Source organism: Leopardus geoffroyi, chromosome B1, assembly GCF_018350155.1.
Source record: "Leopardus geoffroyi isolate Oge1 chromosome B1, O.geoffroyi_Oge1_pat1.0, whole genome shotgun sequence".
NCBI classification, from domain to species: Eukaryota; Metazoa; Chordata; class Mammalia; order Carnivora; family Felidae; genus Leopardus; species Leopardus geoffroyi.
Genome location: NC_059327.1, coordinates 102,952,032 through 102,970,490, shown reverse-complemented (window position 1 = coordinate 102,970,490; position 18,459 = coordinate 102,952,032). Strand labels below are relative to the sequence as shown.

Here is an 18,459-nt window from a genome sequence, read left to right as displayed (position 1 = left end):
TTAACAGATTGAGCCACCCAGGTGCAGCCAGATGTTTTTTGATCAATCTCTGCAATGTTTAGGAATTTTAAAAATCTCTAACCTTAATAATTAAATGGTCAGTAATAGTGTTGATTGATCCCATCTTCAGTAAGTTATATTGGGAACATATGTACATCAAATTTAGGAAGAGTCATATGGATATCTGCTGATTAAATAAGGATAACCAAAATCAGTGAATATGATTCATTTTTAATGGTTTAATGATTTAATGATAATTACTGTTTTGCTACAAGATAGCTAGTCATAACAGGAGAATGGCACACACACATAATCCATAGTAAGTCCATTTCAACACAAACCAAATCATCAGTTGTCTTCTCTTGACTTTGTTAATTTTCTGTGTCATATTGCCATTTTTTCTTAATACCACACACTGTTTCAGTTGTGTTGCTGTATCCATTTTATCCTGACACACCTAAAAGGTTAAATGTCTACATTTTGAAAGATCCGAATAGCCTGAGTTCTCTGGTTGCCAAACCTTAAAGCTTTACAAGTGAAATAATACCCTGATAATTCTTGAGCTTCTCTTCCTTTCTCTATTTCCTGGCAGAAAGAATAAGTGCTGCAAAACTGGAGGCAAAAGAAACACTTTAGCCAAGAGGCTGTGAATGGACTTTGGGAATCACTGTTGTTAAAGGGGAAGTGACAGGGCACTGGGATGTGGTCACTGGTTCCATGATATTTGAGGGTAAGAGGAGAAGACTGGAAAGAAGAGAGGTTATGATTAAGGGAGACTGAGGTAAGATAAGGAATACGAGTGGGGAACTCCATTCTTCCAAGCCTCGCTCTCTCAGGGGTCAGTCTTGGGCACAGTAAAATCATGGGCTTGGAGTTAATGCTCTCATCTGCTAACTACATCTAAAAGTCCTTTTATATAACAACCAGTCATTCATCCCACTACTAAAGTAAGGGATTTAAAAATATAAATATTTGAGATAGTTAGACTGGCTTACATATATTACAGCCAGCCTATAAATGAGGATCCCAGAAACATCCTTCTTTTGATTAGAGAAAACAGCTACAAAACAGGCATGGGTGGAAAGCTGGCAGGGTTGAGGGCAACTCTCAGGAAGCAAAAGGGAGCAGAAAGGGGAGGCCTGGAACATGGGGGCTGCGATGATGCTTCAGAACCTAAGGGTGCTGTACAGTACAAAGGGCTTTCCTGCTCACATCTCGTTTTCTTCTGGCAGTGACGCTGTGAAGAAGAGGTACCTCACCAGTATACACAGGAAGAAACAGAGGCTTAAAGAGGTTCAGTGGCTTGCCAGTCATCACAGCAGTGGTAGCTGGTAGGGCTAGAAGAAGCTCATACCCGGGCATCTGCCTCTGAATCACATTCATTGGTCATTTTGTGGCTTCGCCATCTTCTTTGACTTGATTATTGGACAGACCTCATTTGTAAGAGACTGTATTACCAAGCTTCAACAGCACTGAAAATTACATTACTGTGTTCAACCATTAACTTACTCAAAAAAGAAGGTATAATTTTTAAGTTATTTCCTCAGCTCATTTAGCAATACATAGAAAGTCACATTACATTGACTGCATTAGGGGAAAAATTACCAGCCAAAAACATTTATTTCTATACAAGTTTTTTTTTTTTAATAATCAACAAGGATCGTTTACTAATTTTTCAAAATTGTGTTTTCATGTATAATGTTATATTTTTATGAAGAAAATGATTTGTTTCCTTCTTTTCCTCATTCTGAGAATAAAAAAAAAAGTCTTCCACCTTTGCTCAAAATAATTTTCTCTTCCAATTAAGCTACGAACAGTCCTAATTATGCAGACATTGTTATAATTAGCGGCCACCACCTAAAGCAGAATTTTCAGAAAGTTCAGAATTGAACAGGGCAAGATGTCATTTGATGTATTTTTTCTCTTCTGATTGTTCACACAATTTGACTTCAATGTTGCCATCACTGAATGCTTCTCCTTTTGTCTCCTCCACTGGGTTCTGTCTCTGGGAAAACACTGCTTTCTTCTGCATCATTGTAATTCCTGAATTTCCATGCCTTTGCCCTGGAGATAAGGTTTCTTTTACTATGCAATAACAAACTGCAGACAAAAAATTTTTTTTGAAGTTTTCGTTCATAAATGCATAAACAATGGGATTACAGATGGAATTGGAAAATCCAATTATTTGCACGATAGCAAAAATCATCTTGATTGTGACATCATCATATTCCTTTTCAAAATTGCCTGAAATAAAAAGTAATAGTCTACCATGTATTATGTTTTCACGAGCATAAAATAAAATTTCTGTTTATCATATATCTTTACCAAACACTTACAAGTGGTTAAAGGTGTGAAAAATACTCAAGGCAATTTTGGGAAGAGCCATCTGATGTCTGAAGAAAAATGAGCTCTGTGTTGAGTTCCCATTCTTAGAGAATCTTGGCTTACAAGCTTAGCCTGGTGCCCAGCTCATATTAAGGGACTTACCGCATTTCGACTTGATTCCAAATGTCATGTAAACTGGGAAGCAGCAGTTACCATTCAAACGTTCACTTGTGTTATAGAAATACAATCTGTATCTGAGAATCATGTTAAGTCTCAGATTATCACAGGTAATACACCGGGGGTCTGGCTGAAATCCTAGGTGTTATCAAATTCATGTGGTTCAAGTCAGGATTCTAGATCTAAACAGAGAATGCTCATAGACCGTCACACCTCCTCCATGTTTGAATGGTTTAGGAAGAACAGGGGACAGAGCATGAAAAAAGATTCTCAAAAATGTTTCTGTCCCTTCTGCGATTATTAAAGGTTTGTTCAAAATTGTACATAATTAACCCACCATGTAATGATCTGGTAATCTTGAAAATATGAGAGAAACCCATTAAATGTTTGATATTTGATTACCCAAGGGAATAGCAACAAATTTTTCAACGATTCATGGTCTAGTATAGCAAGAAATGAACTAGAACTTCTAACAAATGAGAATGAAAAGCACTCACTGTATTCAGTCATCATGTGCACGATGTGGAAAGGTGCCCAGCATAGAGCAAAGAGAGCCACCACTGTCACCATCATAATGACAGCTCGCTTCTTCTTCCTGGACCCACAAGGACACATTGCATTAGTTAACTTCTCCTTGGCAAATTTGTCAAATTGATATCAAAGCTATTAAATAAAGTTTGAACCTAAATCTCTCAACCATAACTTTTCAAATATTAATAAAGTTCATGATAGGTTAATTGTGGGCTGTTTATCATCTCTTCCCATTGCTATTGCCCTCATCCCCAAATTTCTCATCTTATAAACATCATTATGAAAGAGGCTCATTATAGATCTAACTCTCTGCTAGATGCTTGGCATGGGTTATGTCATTAATCTTCTCAGTAAGCCATTTGACAGATGCAGAAACAGGCACGGAGAAGGTTGAGTAACTTGCAAAGTTAGATGACTAATAAGGGATTTAAACTGTAAGGGCTAGTTTGGACTTAAAGTTAGGCAGCTAAAGTCAAGTGTTTAAGCTCTTATTCATTTTTATGTTGAAGAACACTCTTCTGAGGAAGTGAAGTGGAGAGTGAAATCAGCAAGAAGTCCCAAAGAGCTGAAGATCCAGCCCCGGACACTGACAGGGAGGATTTCTTCATACAAACTGGACGCTAGAGGTCGCTACACACTTGAAGAAACGATAGAATTTCATCTAACCATTAAACTTCTAAGATTTTTGTTTTTGTTTTTAATAGCTGTTCCATGTAGATTATAAAATAAATGATATGGAATACAAGTACTATATCAGTAAATTGTGTTTTAAAATTTTTATTAATGAATATAATCAGAAAAGAAAGCCCTTATTATGATAGTATAGATAATAATAAATAGCATACTCTGGTCACCAAAGAATTTTCATACAGATTTCATGTATTTCAGCATCATCTGAGGATGGATATTTATTATGCTCCCTGTCACACATGAGGAAAGCGGAAGCCTTAGGCGTAAGGATACTTGTCTGCACCATGTGACTGCCGAGTGGTAGAGAGGAGAACACCACAGCTCTTCCTAGCATGTCATCTTGACATATAGATGAAAATTCAACAGTTTTCCAAATTGTCTAAATACCTGCTATTCCTAAAATCTCCAAAGTTGAACGTCAGCCCATTCTCTGAACATGAATTACAAATGGCACTTGGGCTAAAGTTCCCAAGAATTGGGAGAGCTCTAGCAACTTCCCCCTCAAGCACAACTAATTAAAAGTATTTTAAACGGAGGCGACTGCTTCATTAAACAGACCTGGCTATTTTTGACATTTCTTTTCCGTGAATAGTTCGAAACACTGAGCAGTCCCCCACTCTTTTCTTTATCCAAAGTTCATAACCAATTTTAGTGTACAGGATAAGCATCAGCATAAGAGGCAGGAGGAACAGGATGACAAGGATGAACGTGGTATAGATTTTCTGGTGCGCAGGGCTGGCCCACTCTTCCAGACAGCAGACATGCTCCTTTTCATATAAGAAGTCATACTTAATCTTTAACATAAAAACAAATCAGTTAGAGGAGGCAGAGTCAGCATCAAAAGAACAGAAAACAGCCACGTACTATTATAATGCTGCAGTTTTCAAACCCTCCTGTATTTACTGTGGATCCATATTGCAAATTAGATACGAGTTTGATCGTTTGTTGTAAGGTGTCATTTTCTCCACATCATTTCTTACATTCTTAACAGTTCTATACTTTCTTCTCTATTTTAAATGGAATTGAGGTCAATAGGCTATTTTTTTAATGTTTCTCAACTTTTTTTACACTGTAGTCAGAATTTTTTCAATTCGATGAAAGAGCTATACTCTTTGACCAAAGTATGTATGCATACTGTCCAGATGAGGATTATTACTTTTCAGAGGAAGAATACACTACATCAATCAAGGTGCATATGAAAAAAAGAAAACATCTTGTAATTGCACGCCATCTAGTTTAATGTTCCATTATTTTGCTTCCTCAATTGTTGAAGAGACAGATTTTGGCAAAGTATCAGCTATCTTTCAGTTCACAGTACTGAAAGCTTGCATTTTGTTACTGCTATTTCAGATTGCAATGATCAGGTTGCTTGCAAAGATTTTAGAAAGACAGCTGATAGCTTTAAGATTTGAGATGAATAAGAAATTGGGATTCAAACTATTGTCTATCTACAAATATTCAGACTCAGCTATCAGCCTTTGAGGTAATATTTTACAGAAATGCAATGTCTCTTTGTTAATACTATTTCTGACAGATGGTTGGGTTCAAAATATTATTAAAAACAATATTAATAACAGTATCAAATGCTAAGAAGGGACAAACTAAGCAAAGTCATTTATCTGGATAATAAGAATAAAAGAAAATTTATCAAAACTATTGCCATTTTAGTCACTTCAGAGATTTCCAGATGAAGTATCCCTAGGTGCTAGACATATTTCTGCCTCCATTCCTGCAAATTGTATTGCCAATCTTTAGTCAATTGAATGGGGGGAAAAAGCTTTCTGGCATACTTATCAAAGGCAAGAAAATTCAAGTTCTGATCTAGGTGTTATTTACAAATGCAACAAGGGATGAAAACACTTACTGAATAATATTTTCAAGATCCAAACTCCCTAGGAACGGGATATTAAGGTGAAATTCATGCTGACCCCATGTAGGCAGAGCCCACAAATGCCGACGTCCATGGGGGCAACATATTGGCACATCTTAAAACACAAAGCTAGACTGATAGTCTCCAAGGGGGTGCATGTTTCCTTGGGAACAAGCAAAGACTTTCTGAGTGCACAGGCACATGGTTTTATGGGAATCAATTTCAGATTGTCTCTTTGGAACCATACAGTTCTCTAAAATTCCACTGCCTAGGGGAAGCCAGAGATTGAGTGTTGTGCTGGCCCTGCACTCCCAGCTCACTTCTATCTCTCTTCTCCCCATCTATATAAGTCAGATGTCTCACTCAGTCCTACTCTTACTATGAGGCACTAAAAAAGGAGGTGGTTTGAACTACTGATGTCAGTGAAGCCACCATAATCAAGACACCATAAATCCATGATAGGGTTTTGTGTTTTCCCTATATCAAACATATTTCTATTCTGGCCTTAGAAGAAAGGTATTTTGACAGATGTTGAGATGTTGTGAATTTACATTTTTCATACAGTGAAGAGGCAGAAGTGATGATGACAATTTTAATTTAGCCACCTCTTTGCTTCCATCCCATGAAAATTGTCAAAATACATCATTCCTGAGAAAGAGCCCTTTGATAGCAAAGCAAAGAGAACATCAGTGGGTGGAAATGGTAAAGTTGGTGGTGTTTTATTTCATCCAGGTGAGAAATTCAGGCTTTATGCATGCTCACACACACTCTCTCTAATAGAATTTAGAAGTGAGAAGGTGGCCATGGGATGCATATTAATAGATTTATTTGATAGGAAAAATGAAATCACACTTTTTCCTGACAGAAAGCAAATCTGATTTAGCTGATTTGTCTGATAGTGAGGACCGACTCTGCCAATTACATATGTATTTCCTAAAAACTAAATGAGTTACATATTCAAAACATATTTAGAGCATATGATAAAATAATTTTATTTTAAAAAATAGACAAAACTCTTTGTGTTCTGTGGGCCAGAAATGGGCCCCACAAATGACTACTGGGTTGGGTCACGTGTGAAGCCTCCATCAGTATGGGATACCTGCCGGAATAAGGACAGCCTTAGAGAAAAGACCCAGCCACTTACAGTTGTGTGTGGAAGATACATGAGCACCCTGCTGGAGCAGCAGTCAGAAGCCTCAGTGGTGTTATCTTTGAAAAACCCATGAATAAGGAATCGATCATGGGCAGCAAAGTCACTCACAGAGGGCGATGATACCAGTACACCTGTCCCTTCCTCTCCCCATCCTTAACACCAGCTCCCAAGTTGCCAAGGGCAGCCATTTTCTTGGATGGGAAGAGAGAAAGAGAAACGCCCAGTAAGGAAGCAGAGAAGAAGGGAATCACCTCCCCTTTGCATATTGTAGGATTCTAGACCTAAAAACAGTTCAAGCTGAGCTGGGAGACATTTTGTGTTGATTGAGAATATGGACTTATGTGATTGTGACACCGGGCTGGAATTTTAATGACAGAATTAACAAGTTGTTGTGACTGAAAGTGACCATAGGAATGTTGCTATCTGAATGGCTGAAAGAATTACAGGGTCTGCTCAGAGCTTCATCCACAACATTTTGTCAGAGTGTTGGAAAGTTCTCAGGTCACATTTTTATAGGTAGCAAGGGATAGAATAAAATTACTTCCAGCTCTCACCTGTGGAGTCCAGCTCATTCAATATACCAATTACATTAAAAAAAAAAAAAAAAAGAAGAAGAAAGAAAAAAAGAAAGAAAGAAAGAAAGAAAGAAAGAAAGAAAGAAAGAAAAAATCAAGTCATGTTTTAAATGTACCCTTTCCTGAGGGCTCATTTGCTATCCTTGCCAATCAACATTTACCATCTAGTAAAGTTTCACTTTTGTCTATATCAATTTAAAAAGGTATAAAAGGATACAGTTAAAAAAAAATATCTAGTGATCAACCCACTACTGCCTTTGAAGACTACTGTCTGGGCTAGATCACCGATGCAGGACGTGTATGTATGCCCCATGGGATAGGCTGGGTCACCAAAAACAGCACAGTGTCCCCTTGCTGTGAATAGCCAGACAATGCTAGACCATCAGTTTAAGGTGTGGGGGAAGGGGAGAGATCAGATAAGATGATCCTGTCACACATTCCAATTCAAATTTCAATTTGTCAATGTATGGGAGGCAGAGAAGAAAGGACTTATGAGGGAGAATCAACAAATAAGCAGATGATTGATTACAATTTTTCGATGTGTTTTAAAAATAAAATAGAAACCTAAAGCAACCGTTGAACTCTTAAAATGTAATAAGACACAGGAGGCCACTAGGAAAATATGTTCGGCTGACAGGAAAATGTAGAAAATGACTCTGATAAGTTTTCTTTTAAGCATTAAAGTCTTAACCAAGGAAGAACTAGATAAAACAGAGGAAAAAATCTTAAAACAAATTATTTTATTTCATTTGATAATTTTTCAGTGAAATAATTGGGGTCACCAGAATTTGCTATAAAGCTCTTGCAGGAAGAAAAAATGATTGTAATTGAGAAGGCTGGGGAACATTTCAATAATATGATGATCAAGCCAGCCCCGAACCTACCTCAAGGCGTTGTACATGCCACATGGGTGATCCTACAATGACTGCCAGCAGCCAGACCACACCTGCCAAGACATTAAAATCATCAGAATCTGATTCAGTGAGTGAAGCAGAACACATGCATACTTAAGCATAAAGCATATGCTGTAAGCATGAAGACTCCTTATGTGGAATCATCTCTGCCCTAGAGCAGTGCAGTGGGCTACATGTTCCCACTGATGCTATTTCTCTGTCCTCAAAATTGTTGCTAGAATAGTCTTCCTGAAACATTTTTAAGTGTTTAATCAAAATCTTTAATAGTGTTGTACTACCTATAAGATAAAACTTAAACCCTTAACCTGATCCCCGAGGTTCTCTCACTTGCCTCTCTCTCCTGTTATATTTCTGTCCACGTTCTTCATTTCCCAGGACTTAACTCAAAAGTCACTGTCTCTAGGAAATTTTTGAAGGCCACCATCATTTCCTGATAGAACTAAATTCCCTGTTGGTTTCATTTGCCCTCTAGAGTGGCACCTTTGTTGCCCTTAGTTGTTTCTTTTCAACTTCTTCTAAGCTCATTAAGGGCAAACACAATGCAATTTATTTTTGTACTTGTTTATTTCCCTAAACAAGGGAAATTTTCCCCAAAGAAAATTCCTGGCCCTCAGAAGCACCTGCTGTTTGGTTGTCAAATGGATGAATAACTTAAACATGATATTGATCACCCTCTACAATTTCTTCTTAAAATTGAGTACATTTATCTTATGCATCATAATATGAGTATTATTTTCTTATTTACAAAGCAAATATTTGCTAAGAAACCAGAATCTCTTTCCAAATTTCCTGTCCTTCATGATTTTGTTGACAGAATTGCTTTAATGATGTGTCCTTAGTAAGGAACAAAAGAGAATCAGAACAGACTAGGATGAGGCCATAACCAAGAGACCCACCATCAATTCTGAGAGAAATATCCCAGCTCAAATTCTTCTTATTCTATCTGCATTAGGTACTATTAAGAAAACAGTATATTGCCTTGGATTTCAAGGAACTGGGACTCACTTAAGCCATAACTGGGGTTTATTATAAATACGTGAACTGGCACTGCCTATAGATAGTCATTATTATTCGATGATTCAAGACAGTTCTCAGACTCACAAATCAATCTCTCTCTATCCACATCACCATAAACATCTGCTCTAATCTAGTCCAATCATTATCTCACTATGTAATCTTATGTCCGATCACTTTTCCAATCTTTAGTAGAAATTCTGGATTCTAACTGAGTCTAATTGACTTAGCTCCTTGCCAATCCTTCTGGGTCTACTGCCTGTTCAGGGATAGAAAGGTTGAGGTTAGATGAATATTACTGGTGTAAATGAACCTTTGTGGGCAAATAAGTCTAGCAGGTCTCTGATGGTGGGGGCCTGGAGGCAAAGCAGTCTGAGCTAAGAGGTACTTGGCCAGAGAGAGACATCAGGCAACACTGTGTGAAAGCCCCATGGGATGCTGAGCCTTCTTGATTTAAAATCCTTTCTGTCTCCTATGAATTTTTTGAGTAGAAACTGCCTTGACTGCCTGTTATCGACTTTGCCCTCAGATGCTGAGACTCTCTACTTCTCTTTCCTTTTTTAATGACTTCCCTCCTCCATGTATTCCTTTCCTCATCCTCTTTCTACACCCACACACGCTTTTCAGATGTTTTGAAGGTGGGAAGATGTCAATTATTAAAAGCCAAGAGGTCTTTGAATTCTCGCCTGGGTGGCGCAGTCGGTTAAGCGTCCGACTTCAGCCAGGTCACGATCTCGCGGTCCGTGAGTTTGAGCCCCGCGTCAGGCTCTGGGCTGATGGCTCAGAGCCTGGAGCCTGTTTCCGATTCTGTGTCTCCCTCTCTCTCTGCCCATCCCCCGTTCATGCTCTGTCTCTCTCTGTCCCAAAAATAAATAAACGTTGAATTCTTTGTAGGGAGGATGTGACATAAATTTGAAAATAACTAACTAAAACTAATGAATATTTTCCCCGTTGGTTTATCTATTCATTTCATACTATGTAAAATGAGTTTGGCATGGCAAAACCCTTAGGAGTTCTTTCTGTAATTCTACTGTCCCATGCTGGCTAAACTCCTAAAGCAGAAATAAATGTTTACCTATTCCTCTCAAGTGAGATACTAGTAAAAATTGCTCTTTTTGGTTATCGCGTTAGTTTTTTCCTCAACCTTTCATTATTTAGCTGTAAGACATATGCTACGGCTCTACTTTAAATGGCTGATTGTAATTATCGAATAGAGAAATGCTTCCATCTTACTGTGCTAGGCTTTAAGACACCACTTACAGTTTGCCACTTATCAAGAGGTACATGCTCCTCATGTCTTGCTGACTCAGAAATGGTTACATCAAGCTGAGGATGCAGGAATGTCTGAAGCAAAATTATGAAGTGGATGGAATCTGTCTTCATCAGGCGCCTCCAGCACTCAGCAAGCACCTAGCGTCCCCATGAGCCCCGCGGCTATTGTGTCCTCAGCACTGGGGCCTCCTCTGAGCAGCACCCTCGTTCTCTACCCATCTAAAAACACCTTTCCTTCCCCCTGTCAAAATCTACTGGCCCTAAGAAGGGCATTTTAGGTTACACACCTCTTACCTCAGGATGACAGTTTACTAATCTAATAAATGTTAATGTGGTAATGCCATCGAAGGTTATCTTAAATCAACTAAAAGTAGTGCTTAAAAGTTTAAGACTTAAACTGAAGAAGTGAATCTGAGATAAGGAGATTTGAAGTGTGAGGTTAGGACTGAAAGAAGAAAAGGAGTGGAGGTCAAGGTAAAATGGGGAGAGGACTAAAACTCCGAAATTACTCCCTGATGCCTACAAGGCTAGACAGGAAGCTACTCGTCCGCTTCATCAATATAGTTCACATTGAAGAAATTCTTTTGTTCTGTACTGAAGAAGAGCATGAGTACTGCCACTGGCACACTCTCACCTAGCATGGTGAAAGCCCTTCTGTTGGTGTATTGCCACTTCATTTTAAAAGGATGCACAAGTCCCTGGTGCCTTTCCACAGCAATGCAGGTCATAGTAAGAATTTCTGTCACGATAGCAGTTGACTGGACAAATGGCAGCATCTTGCAAATGAAGGCACCTGCAGCAAGGAAACAGGACCAGTTAAACATCAAGATAAAAGTTTTATCTGTGTTTTTGTAATTGTTACAGTTGATTAATTCTGAGACTCTGTTCAAAAGTTTTATGATTATAGTGACACTATAGACTCAAAATAATTGAAAAAGATTGAACTGGCTGATATTATCTTTAAGTTCCTTAATTATAGGTAATTATGTATAAGAGGACAATGAGAGGACCAGTTAGTATCTGGTTATTGATAACAGGCAGGAAAAAAATCAATGTGAGCTTTGATCGAGAAACAACAAAGTCAGCGTGAAGTGGTCTCCTGGTGTCTCAACTACAGGTAGTCATCTTTATGTCTTTCTTTTTGGTTCTTTGTCAAATCACAGCAAAGGAAGAATTCTCACCAAAGACTCAGATTTCTTCTTTTATTTTTTATTCTCCTTTGCCTTTCTGTCCAAGACCTTATGTGTGGATTACATCATTACACTCATAACTGATTTCACTTTCTCTAGTGCAAAGATCTCAAATTGGTGGCCCCTGGGCAAGATTTGGTGTGCAAATAGACTTTGCATGATTTGCATAATATTTTTTACAATACTTGAATGCATTGCCAGTATTTTGAAATGTTTACACTATCTGCCTTGCCCCTTCACCATTCATTTGTAACCCTGGTCTAACATTTCTGCTCTTGACTCTATCTTGCTCATTGCTACCAAATTAGTTACTCTGAATTATCAGAGAATCAGAAACTCAGGGAATATGAAGTGTTGGAAGAGACCTCAGAAGTCATGGAGTCCAAGCTCTCACCAAAAACAAAAATCATCTTTTCAGCTTCTCTCATAGATTCTCTGCCAAGCTCTGCTTAAATATCTACAGAAGAGGCTTCCTTTCCGGCATACTCCCATCTCATGCTGATGTGTGGCTTTCCTTTTCTGCTTGGAATGCTTTTCCCCCAGAGAACTCCTCCTCTCTCTTACCCTACTTTTTTTTCCTTAACTTTTTCACCTTCCTAAAGACTACATAATTTACTGATTGGTTTCATTTTCATTAAAAGTTTCCCTATGTCTACCAGAATGTAAACAATCCAAGAGCAAGAATTATCTGTTTTCTTCCCTGATATATTTCAAGCATTTAGAATGGCACAAGGAGGCTCTCAACCAGAATTCACTGAATTGAAGATAATGAGTAACCAGAGGGCTTTTAACCTCTCAAAATGCCTCCATTCAGCTTGGGAGAAAGGCTGTCACTGGAGAAAGTGCTTTTCAGTAGTTCCACCCACTTCTTCCAGTTTCACTTTCTGCTTTCTGAGAGTTTCAGAACTAACCAACTATCTTTTCCAAACATCAGCTCTTCGTATCTTTGAAAGAGCCATGCCACTCCTAAGTCTTTTCTTTTATAGTTTCTCCAGTTGTTCTTCATTTGACATGTTTTCAAACCTTTCAATTCCTTGGATGCCTTCCATGGACTTTCTTTGGTTTAGTAACTACATGGTCCTGAAGGAAACCCACCATCCCAAGATGTGGTCTAGCTAAAGCAGAAACTGAAGGATTATATTGCTTCCTTTCCAATATCCCTCACATTGTTCTGTGACTGTGACTAGAATTTACAACAACTTTCAGTGCTAGGATTTTCAAATGGTTGGCTTCTGTTGCACTTGAAATCAACTTGAAACCAACTGGGCCCATTTAACAGAAAATTATTTTTAATAGAATATTTTTGTCCATCCAATATTGCTGAAACTAAGGGAAAAGACGTATTTACATATCACTCTAGATACTTCCTTTCCAACCCTTTTTGGGAGCTCCAAATTTCAATCCAAGAGCCAATCACACTCATTTATCCTCTGTTCCAGTTTCCCAAATCCAAACCCTGTTCAAAGTTAAGGCCTTTCCTTGTCTATCAGAGTTGTTTAAATGCTAAGTGCAGAAATTTGCTTCCCATACTAATATATTTCACTGTTTGAATACTGATCATACTATGAATGAATTAAATTACCTTTAATCCTATCTTGGATGTGATACTTGAATAAAGGTAAATGTGAATAAATTATTCATCTGAATATGTCTCCTTTTTTGTTTTTTAAAAAATCTGATAAGGATTTCTTCTACTCTTTCAACCAAGTTGTTTATTAAAAAATATTTGGATAGGCTGAGGTGAAGAAACCAGAAGAAACTTTCCATGAGATAAACATGGATTCATTATCAACAGTTTATGTGTAACTATCCAAAAGTAAGAATTATTATGGTAATGTTTACTGTAGTCTTATCTCATGGTGGTATTATCCATCCTAAATATATTCATTGTGTCTATAATAATAGCATGGGATATTGGTCAACTGATTCCCTGTTTTCAGGATACGCTCTGATCCTGATTCTTCTGATCTTTTACTTAGCCACTCTGAGTCTCAATTTCATCATTTGTAAAAAGGGATTAATAACACCCATCTGTCACAGGACTTATGGGTGTACTGATGTGATTATAAAATCATATAAATGCCCATCACAGGATGTATTCTTTAATAAATGGAAGCCGTTTTATCATCAAAAAGAATTGAGGTAATTTGGTACATTTAGAGCTAATAGATTCTTTGTGGATACATTCTAAACTACCATCAAAGGGCATCTAGTTTTATAACATTTCCCAAATCAAGATATGCAGCTCAAAACACTCAAATGATTTGCTCATGTCTAAACAGCTGTCTATTGACAGATGAGGGCCTGTGCTCAGGTCGTCTGACTCCAATTCTTTCTACTATGTCATCCTCACTTAACACATCCATGTTATGTGGCAGTTTTCTTGTCTCATAAATCATCTGTTTAATAATCCACTTGAGAATCTCGCACCGGGTTGTCGTAGTTCTATAATCTGTCATCTTACCCTTTTAATGCATCCAGACAGCATTTGCCCAACTCATTGCTTCTGACATTTCTTCAAACAATGTTTTAAGAAATTACTGGCTGTGTGTTCTTGATCACATTGCCAAGTTTCTTCAGTGTTATGGTATGGTATTTATCCAGGCTGAAGATTTGAGTTATTTTAAAAATAGGTAGATGTTCAGGTGTCCTGTGTGGCTCAGTCAGTTGAGCATCTCACTTGGGCACAGGTCATGATCTCATGGTCTGTGAATTCGAGCCCCGCGTCAGGCTGTGTGCTGACAGCTCAGAGCCTGCAGCCTCCTTAAGATTCTGTGTCTCTCTCTCTCTCTCTCTGTCCCTCTCCCACTCATGCTCTGTCTCTGTCTCTTTAAAAAATAAACATTAAAAAAATTTTTTTTAAATAGATAGATGCTCTTTTGCTATCCATTCACTTATCTTAGACCTTTATTTTTCATTCTAAACATCATTGGTATGCTCTTTTTAAATTTGGAGATCATTTTTCAAGGTCTAGAAGACTAAAGCAAAAAAGGCACTGAAGATTTTTTTTTTTTTCTGTCGTCCATTAAATTTCCTACCCTTGTTCTGGTACTCTCTCTGATGACTCTTCAGTCAGCTTGTACTACACTTTAGATTTCCTAGTGTAAAATTTATAGGTCTGAGCTACTTTGGAAGAATGTGTCCTTTGCAACATGTCTTCCTAACAGTGGCAATTTGAAACTGAAATAATCCTAGAATTCCCTATATAGGGCACTGCTTTCTTGGAATGTCCTTCCTTTTTTCTTTATGGGATTACCTGATTTTAATACCAGATTGTGTTTGTTTAAGCCTGCCTGGAATTCCTATTTCTCATATTTTTATTATCCACCATCCACCTGCATTTCCTAACAGCAACACAATATCCTCTAGTGTATAAACTCTACTGTATGTGGGCAGGTTAGGTAAGAAGTCCTCCTATAGAAGACAAAGAATTCTCACAATCTATCAGCTTCCAGTGTTCCAAATTTACTTCAATTCTTTTAATATGTTGAAAGAACACATTGAAGGTGGAAGGGGGGTTGAGGTGGTGCAATCCTGTGCTCACCAGATCTTGAGTGTTAACAGACCACAGCTTAGTTACTGCTTTTGACCTCTGAGTTCCCTCAGTTCCTCTGTTACAGACCCATTCCTCAAGCTTCACACTGATCCTTGAGCCTCCCACATCCTTCCAGTACCTTCCCTTCTCTTAAGCCACTTAGCTATCAACAGTTGCTTGTAACTGAGTAAACTTATTTGATATAGTCCATTTTTATTATCATTTCTTTAGAAGATGGATTTCCCAAAATGTAGACTACTCTGATCAATGTTCTTTCTGTGTGTATTGCTAACTCTAAAATAACACAGTCGGATCCTACTATTACGGTTTTTCCATTGCTGCTTCTATTTCTACTATGTGTGACTCCTGCATAAGAAACTACAAGTCTCCTTTGACTACTAGATTAAGAAGAAATGTTTTTGTTTACTATTTATTGCCTTCTATTTCCAACCTTGACTTATTTATACAACCTTATTTTCCAGAACAAGAACTCTTGTGTTCTGACAGAATGGTGCCCATTCTATCTATTCAATCCTGCCCTCACTTCCCACCATGCATAATATTGGTCTTAGTGGTTCAAATAGAAACAAGACCTCATTATTTCTAAAATTGGTGCTTGGAAATTGAAAACATTTGGCCAGTATTTATTTTCATCCCAGTGTAATGGTGAGTTTAACAATGACCAAAGTGGAAAGGCAGAGTAAAAAGAACAGGGTATTTATATGTAGAAAAGTTTAAAACATTCTTTTATTAGTTTAGAAACTGGTACAATGAAGTATAATTGCATGAAAGTATCTAATGATAGCCATTCTCTGAAGAATCTGTTCCAAGGTTACTAAAACAAAAGCAAAACAAAACAAATAAAAAATGTGAATAAACATATACAGTTTATATTACCAAAAAAAAGGCTACTTTATATAACCACTATTTGAAACAATGGTTTAATGCATTATAAAACAATCTGGAAAAATCTGGCGTTATAATTACCTTAATTTTCTGTACCAAAACAAGCCATATTGAAACAATTGATACATTCTGTACCAATATAGCTTGTGAGTTTCTGGCTTTGTCCAATATGTTTCTTAAGCAACTGTTAATGAGAAAATTTACCAAATCCTGAAACATATCAGATAGTAGGAAAGTGAGGAACAAATGAAATATAGCCAAAATCAGAATTGTTATGCAAGCTGTGGCTGATAACCACAAAAGACTAGAACCATGGAAGGCCCTCCCAGAGATGAGCCAGGCTCATTCAGTATCCCACAGAGCTCTGTATTTCTGCAGGGGTTCTCAAGCAGCTGCCAATAAGGAAGAGAGGCAGGTCCAAAGCAGGAATGGAGAAGAGGTTCTAAGCTCTGACACTACCTTATCTGGAGCAGCTCCAACTGCATCTAGTTTAATTTGATGAGGTTCCAGCACACAAGTCATCTGCAATTTTAAAGAAGTTATAAAACCCTTAAGTGGTCTTATACAGTACCCTAGAATATTCTGCCTACTTAAAGCATACAAACTGAAGAGGAAAATAGTTGCTAAATATCTGAAAAGAAATGTGTTGCCTATCCCTGCTAGGATCTTGGCCCTTCTGATATTTATTCCTATTTAGCACGAGACTATGACAAAGCACTCTAGTTATTATTTTAAGACCTATGAAGTGTCCACTAACACTGCATTTGTGTAGCAGGATAGAACTTAGCCCAAGGGAAAGAAAGCTTGGTTTGGGGCAAAGGAGAAACCTAGGAGGAAGCAGAAGGAGCCTTAGCTCTTGCAGAGTGGAGGGAAAGACGGAAGAGCCCTACAGCTACCGGGTGCCAAGAGAAAAATTGGTAGAGAGGTTGCCATAGGAAACAGATAGAAGTTGAGCCATTTTTCTCCAGAATTGTTGTTCGACTTAGGGAAGGAGACAGAAACTGCCCAGCTGGCTCTGAGAGGAGGCACGTCTCAGTCCACTTGAGCTGCTATGACAACATACCACAGACTAGGTGGCTTATAAACAAGAGAAATTTATTTCTCACAGTCTGGAGGCTGGAGATATGAGATTAGGGTGCCAGTATGGGTGGGTGAGGACCTCTTCCAGGTCATAGACTTCTTGTATCCTTACTTGGTGAAATGGGTTAGGGAGCTCTGTGGGAGCTCTTTCATAAGAACACCAATTCCATTCATGAGGGCTCTACCCTCTCCACCTAAGCACCTCTCAAAGGCTCCACATTTTAAAACCATCACATTGGGCAATAGGATTTCAACATATAAACTTGGGGTGGGCACAAACCATAGCAAGGCACTTCCATAGCAAGGCACTTCCCCTAAGTGGAACTGAAGAGAAACCAGATGAAATGAAACACTGCTGGACCCTGTCTAGATTACAAGAGAGTGAGAGTTGTATCCAGCAAGGAGAGGTGTTGTGATGATTACATTTATGTCAACTTATATATACTGATTCATAAGTTTTGGCCAATTGTTCCAACTGTTGGAATTCATCAATAGTTTATTCCTTTGTATTGCTTAGCAATATTCCCCAGTTTGTTTCATCATTCATCCATTGAAAAATATCTGGGTTATTTCAGTTTTTTACTACTACAAATACAGCAGTTATGAATATTTGTGTACAGGCTTTGATGTGAACATAAGTCTTCATTTTTCTGGGATAAATGCCCAAGAATGTCATTACCTGGTTGTGTGGTAATTGCATGTTTACATTTATAAGAAACTGTCAAACTATTTTCCAGAGTGGCTGTATCATTTTACATTTCTGTTGGCAATGTATGAATGACTCAGTTTCTTCATATTCTTGTTAATATTTAGTGTCATTTCTTTAAATTTTAATCTTTCTGATAGCTGTATAGTGATATCTTGTGGGGTTTTTTATTTCTCCAATTTCTAATAATGCCGAACATCTTCTCATATGTTTCTTTGCCATCTGTATATTCCCTGAGATAAAATGTCTCCTCATATCTTTTACTATCCATTTTCTATTAGAATTATATTTTTATTGCTGAGTTTTAAGAGTGTTTATATGATCTAGATGCCAGTCCTTTGTCAGACATATGATACATGCTTTATAAGAATTTTCTCCCAGTCTGTAACTTATCTCCTCATCTCTTCACATAGGCTTTCACAGAGTAAGCGTTTAATTTTGATGAGGCGAGTTTCCCAAATTTTCCTATTATGCATTGTGCTTTTGGTGTCTGTTAAGAAGTCCTGGAGATTTTCTCATGA

General features: G+C 37.8%; 1 protein-coding gene across 1 annotated transcript in view; it reads right to left on the bottom strand.

The window, feature by feature from the left end:
* Nucleotides 1-211: 211 nt before the first annotated feature.
* QRFPR (pyroglutamylated RFamide peptide receptor) overlaps nucleotides 212-18,459 on the bottom strand; it is a 46,256-nt gene continuing 28,008 nt past the window's right edge. The window contains exons 2-6 of the mRNA XM_045468648.1: nucleotides 11,156-11,314; nucleotides 8,206-8,267; nucleotides 4,282-4,517; nucleotides 3,000-3,097; nucleotides 212-2,244 (exon numbers count right to left, since the gene is read on the bottom strand). Of these exons, the coding sequence (XP_045324604.1) occupies nucleotides 1,904-2,244; nucleotides 3,000-3,097; nucleotides 4,282-4,517; nucleotides 8,206-8,267; nucleotides 11,156-11,314 (896 nt within the window). The 3' untranslated portion in view covers nucleotides 212-1,903. The remainder of the gene's footprint in view (nucleotides 2,245-2,999; nucleotides 3,098-4,281; nucleotides 4,518-8,205; nucleotides 8,268-11,155; nucleotides 11,315-18,459) is intronic.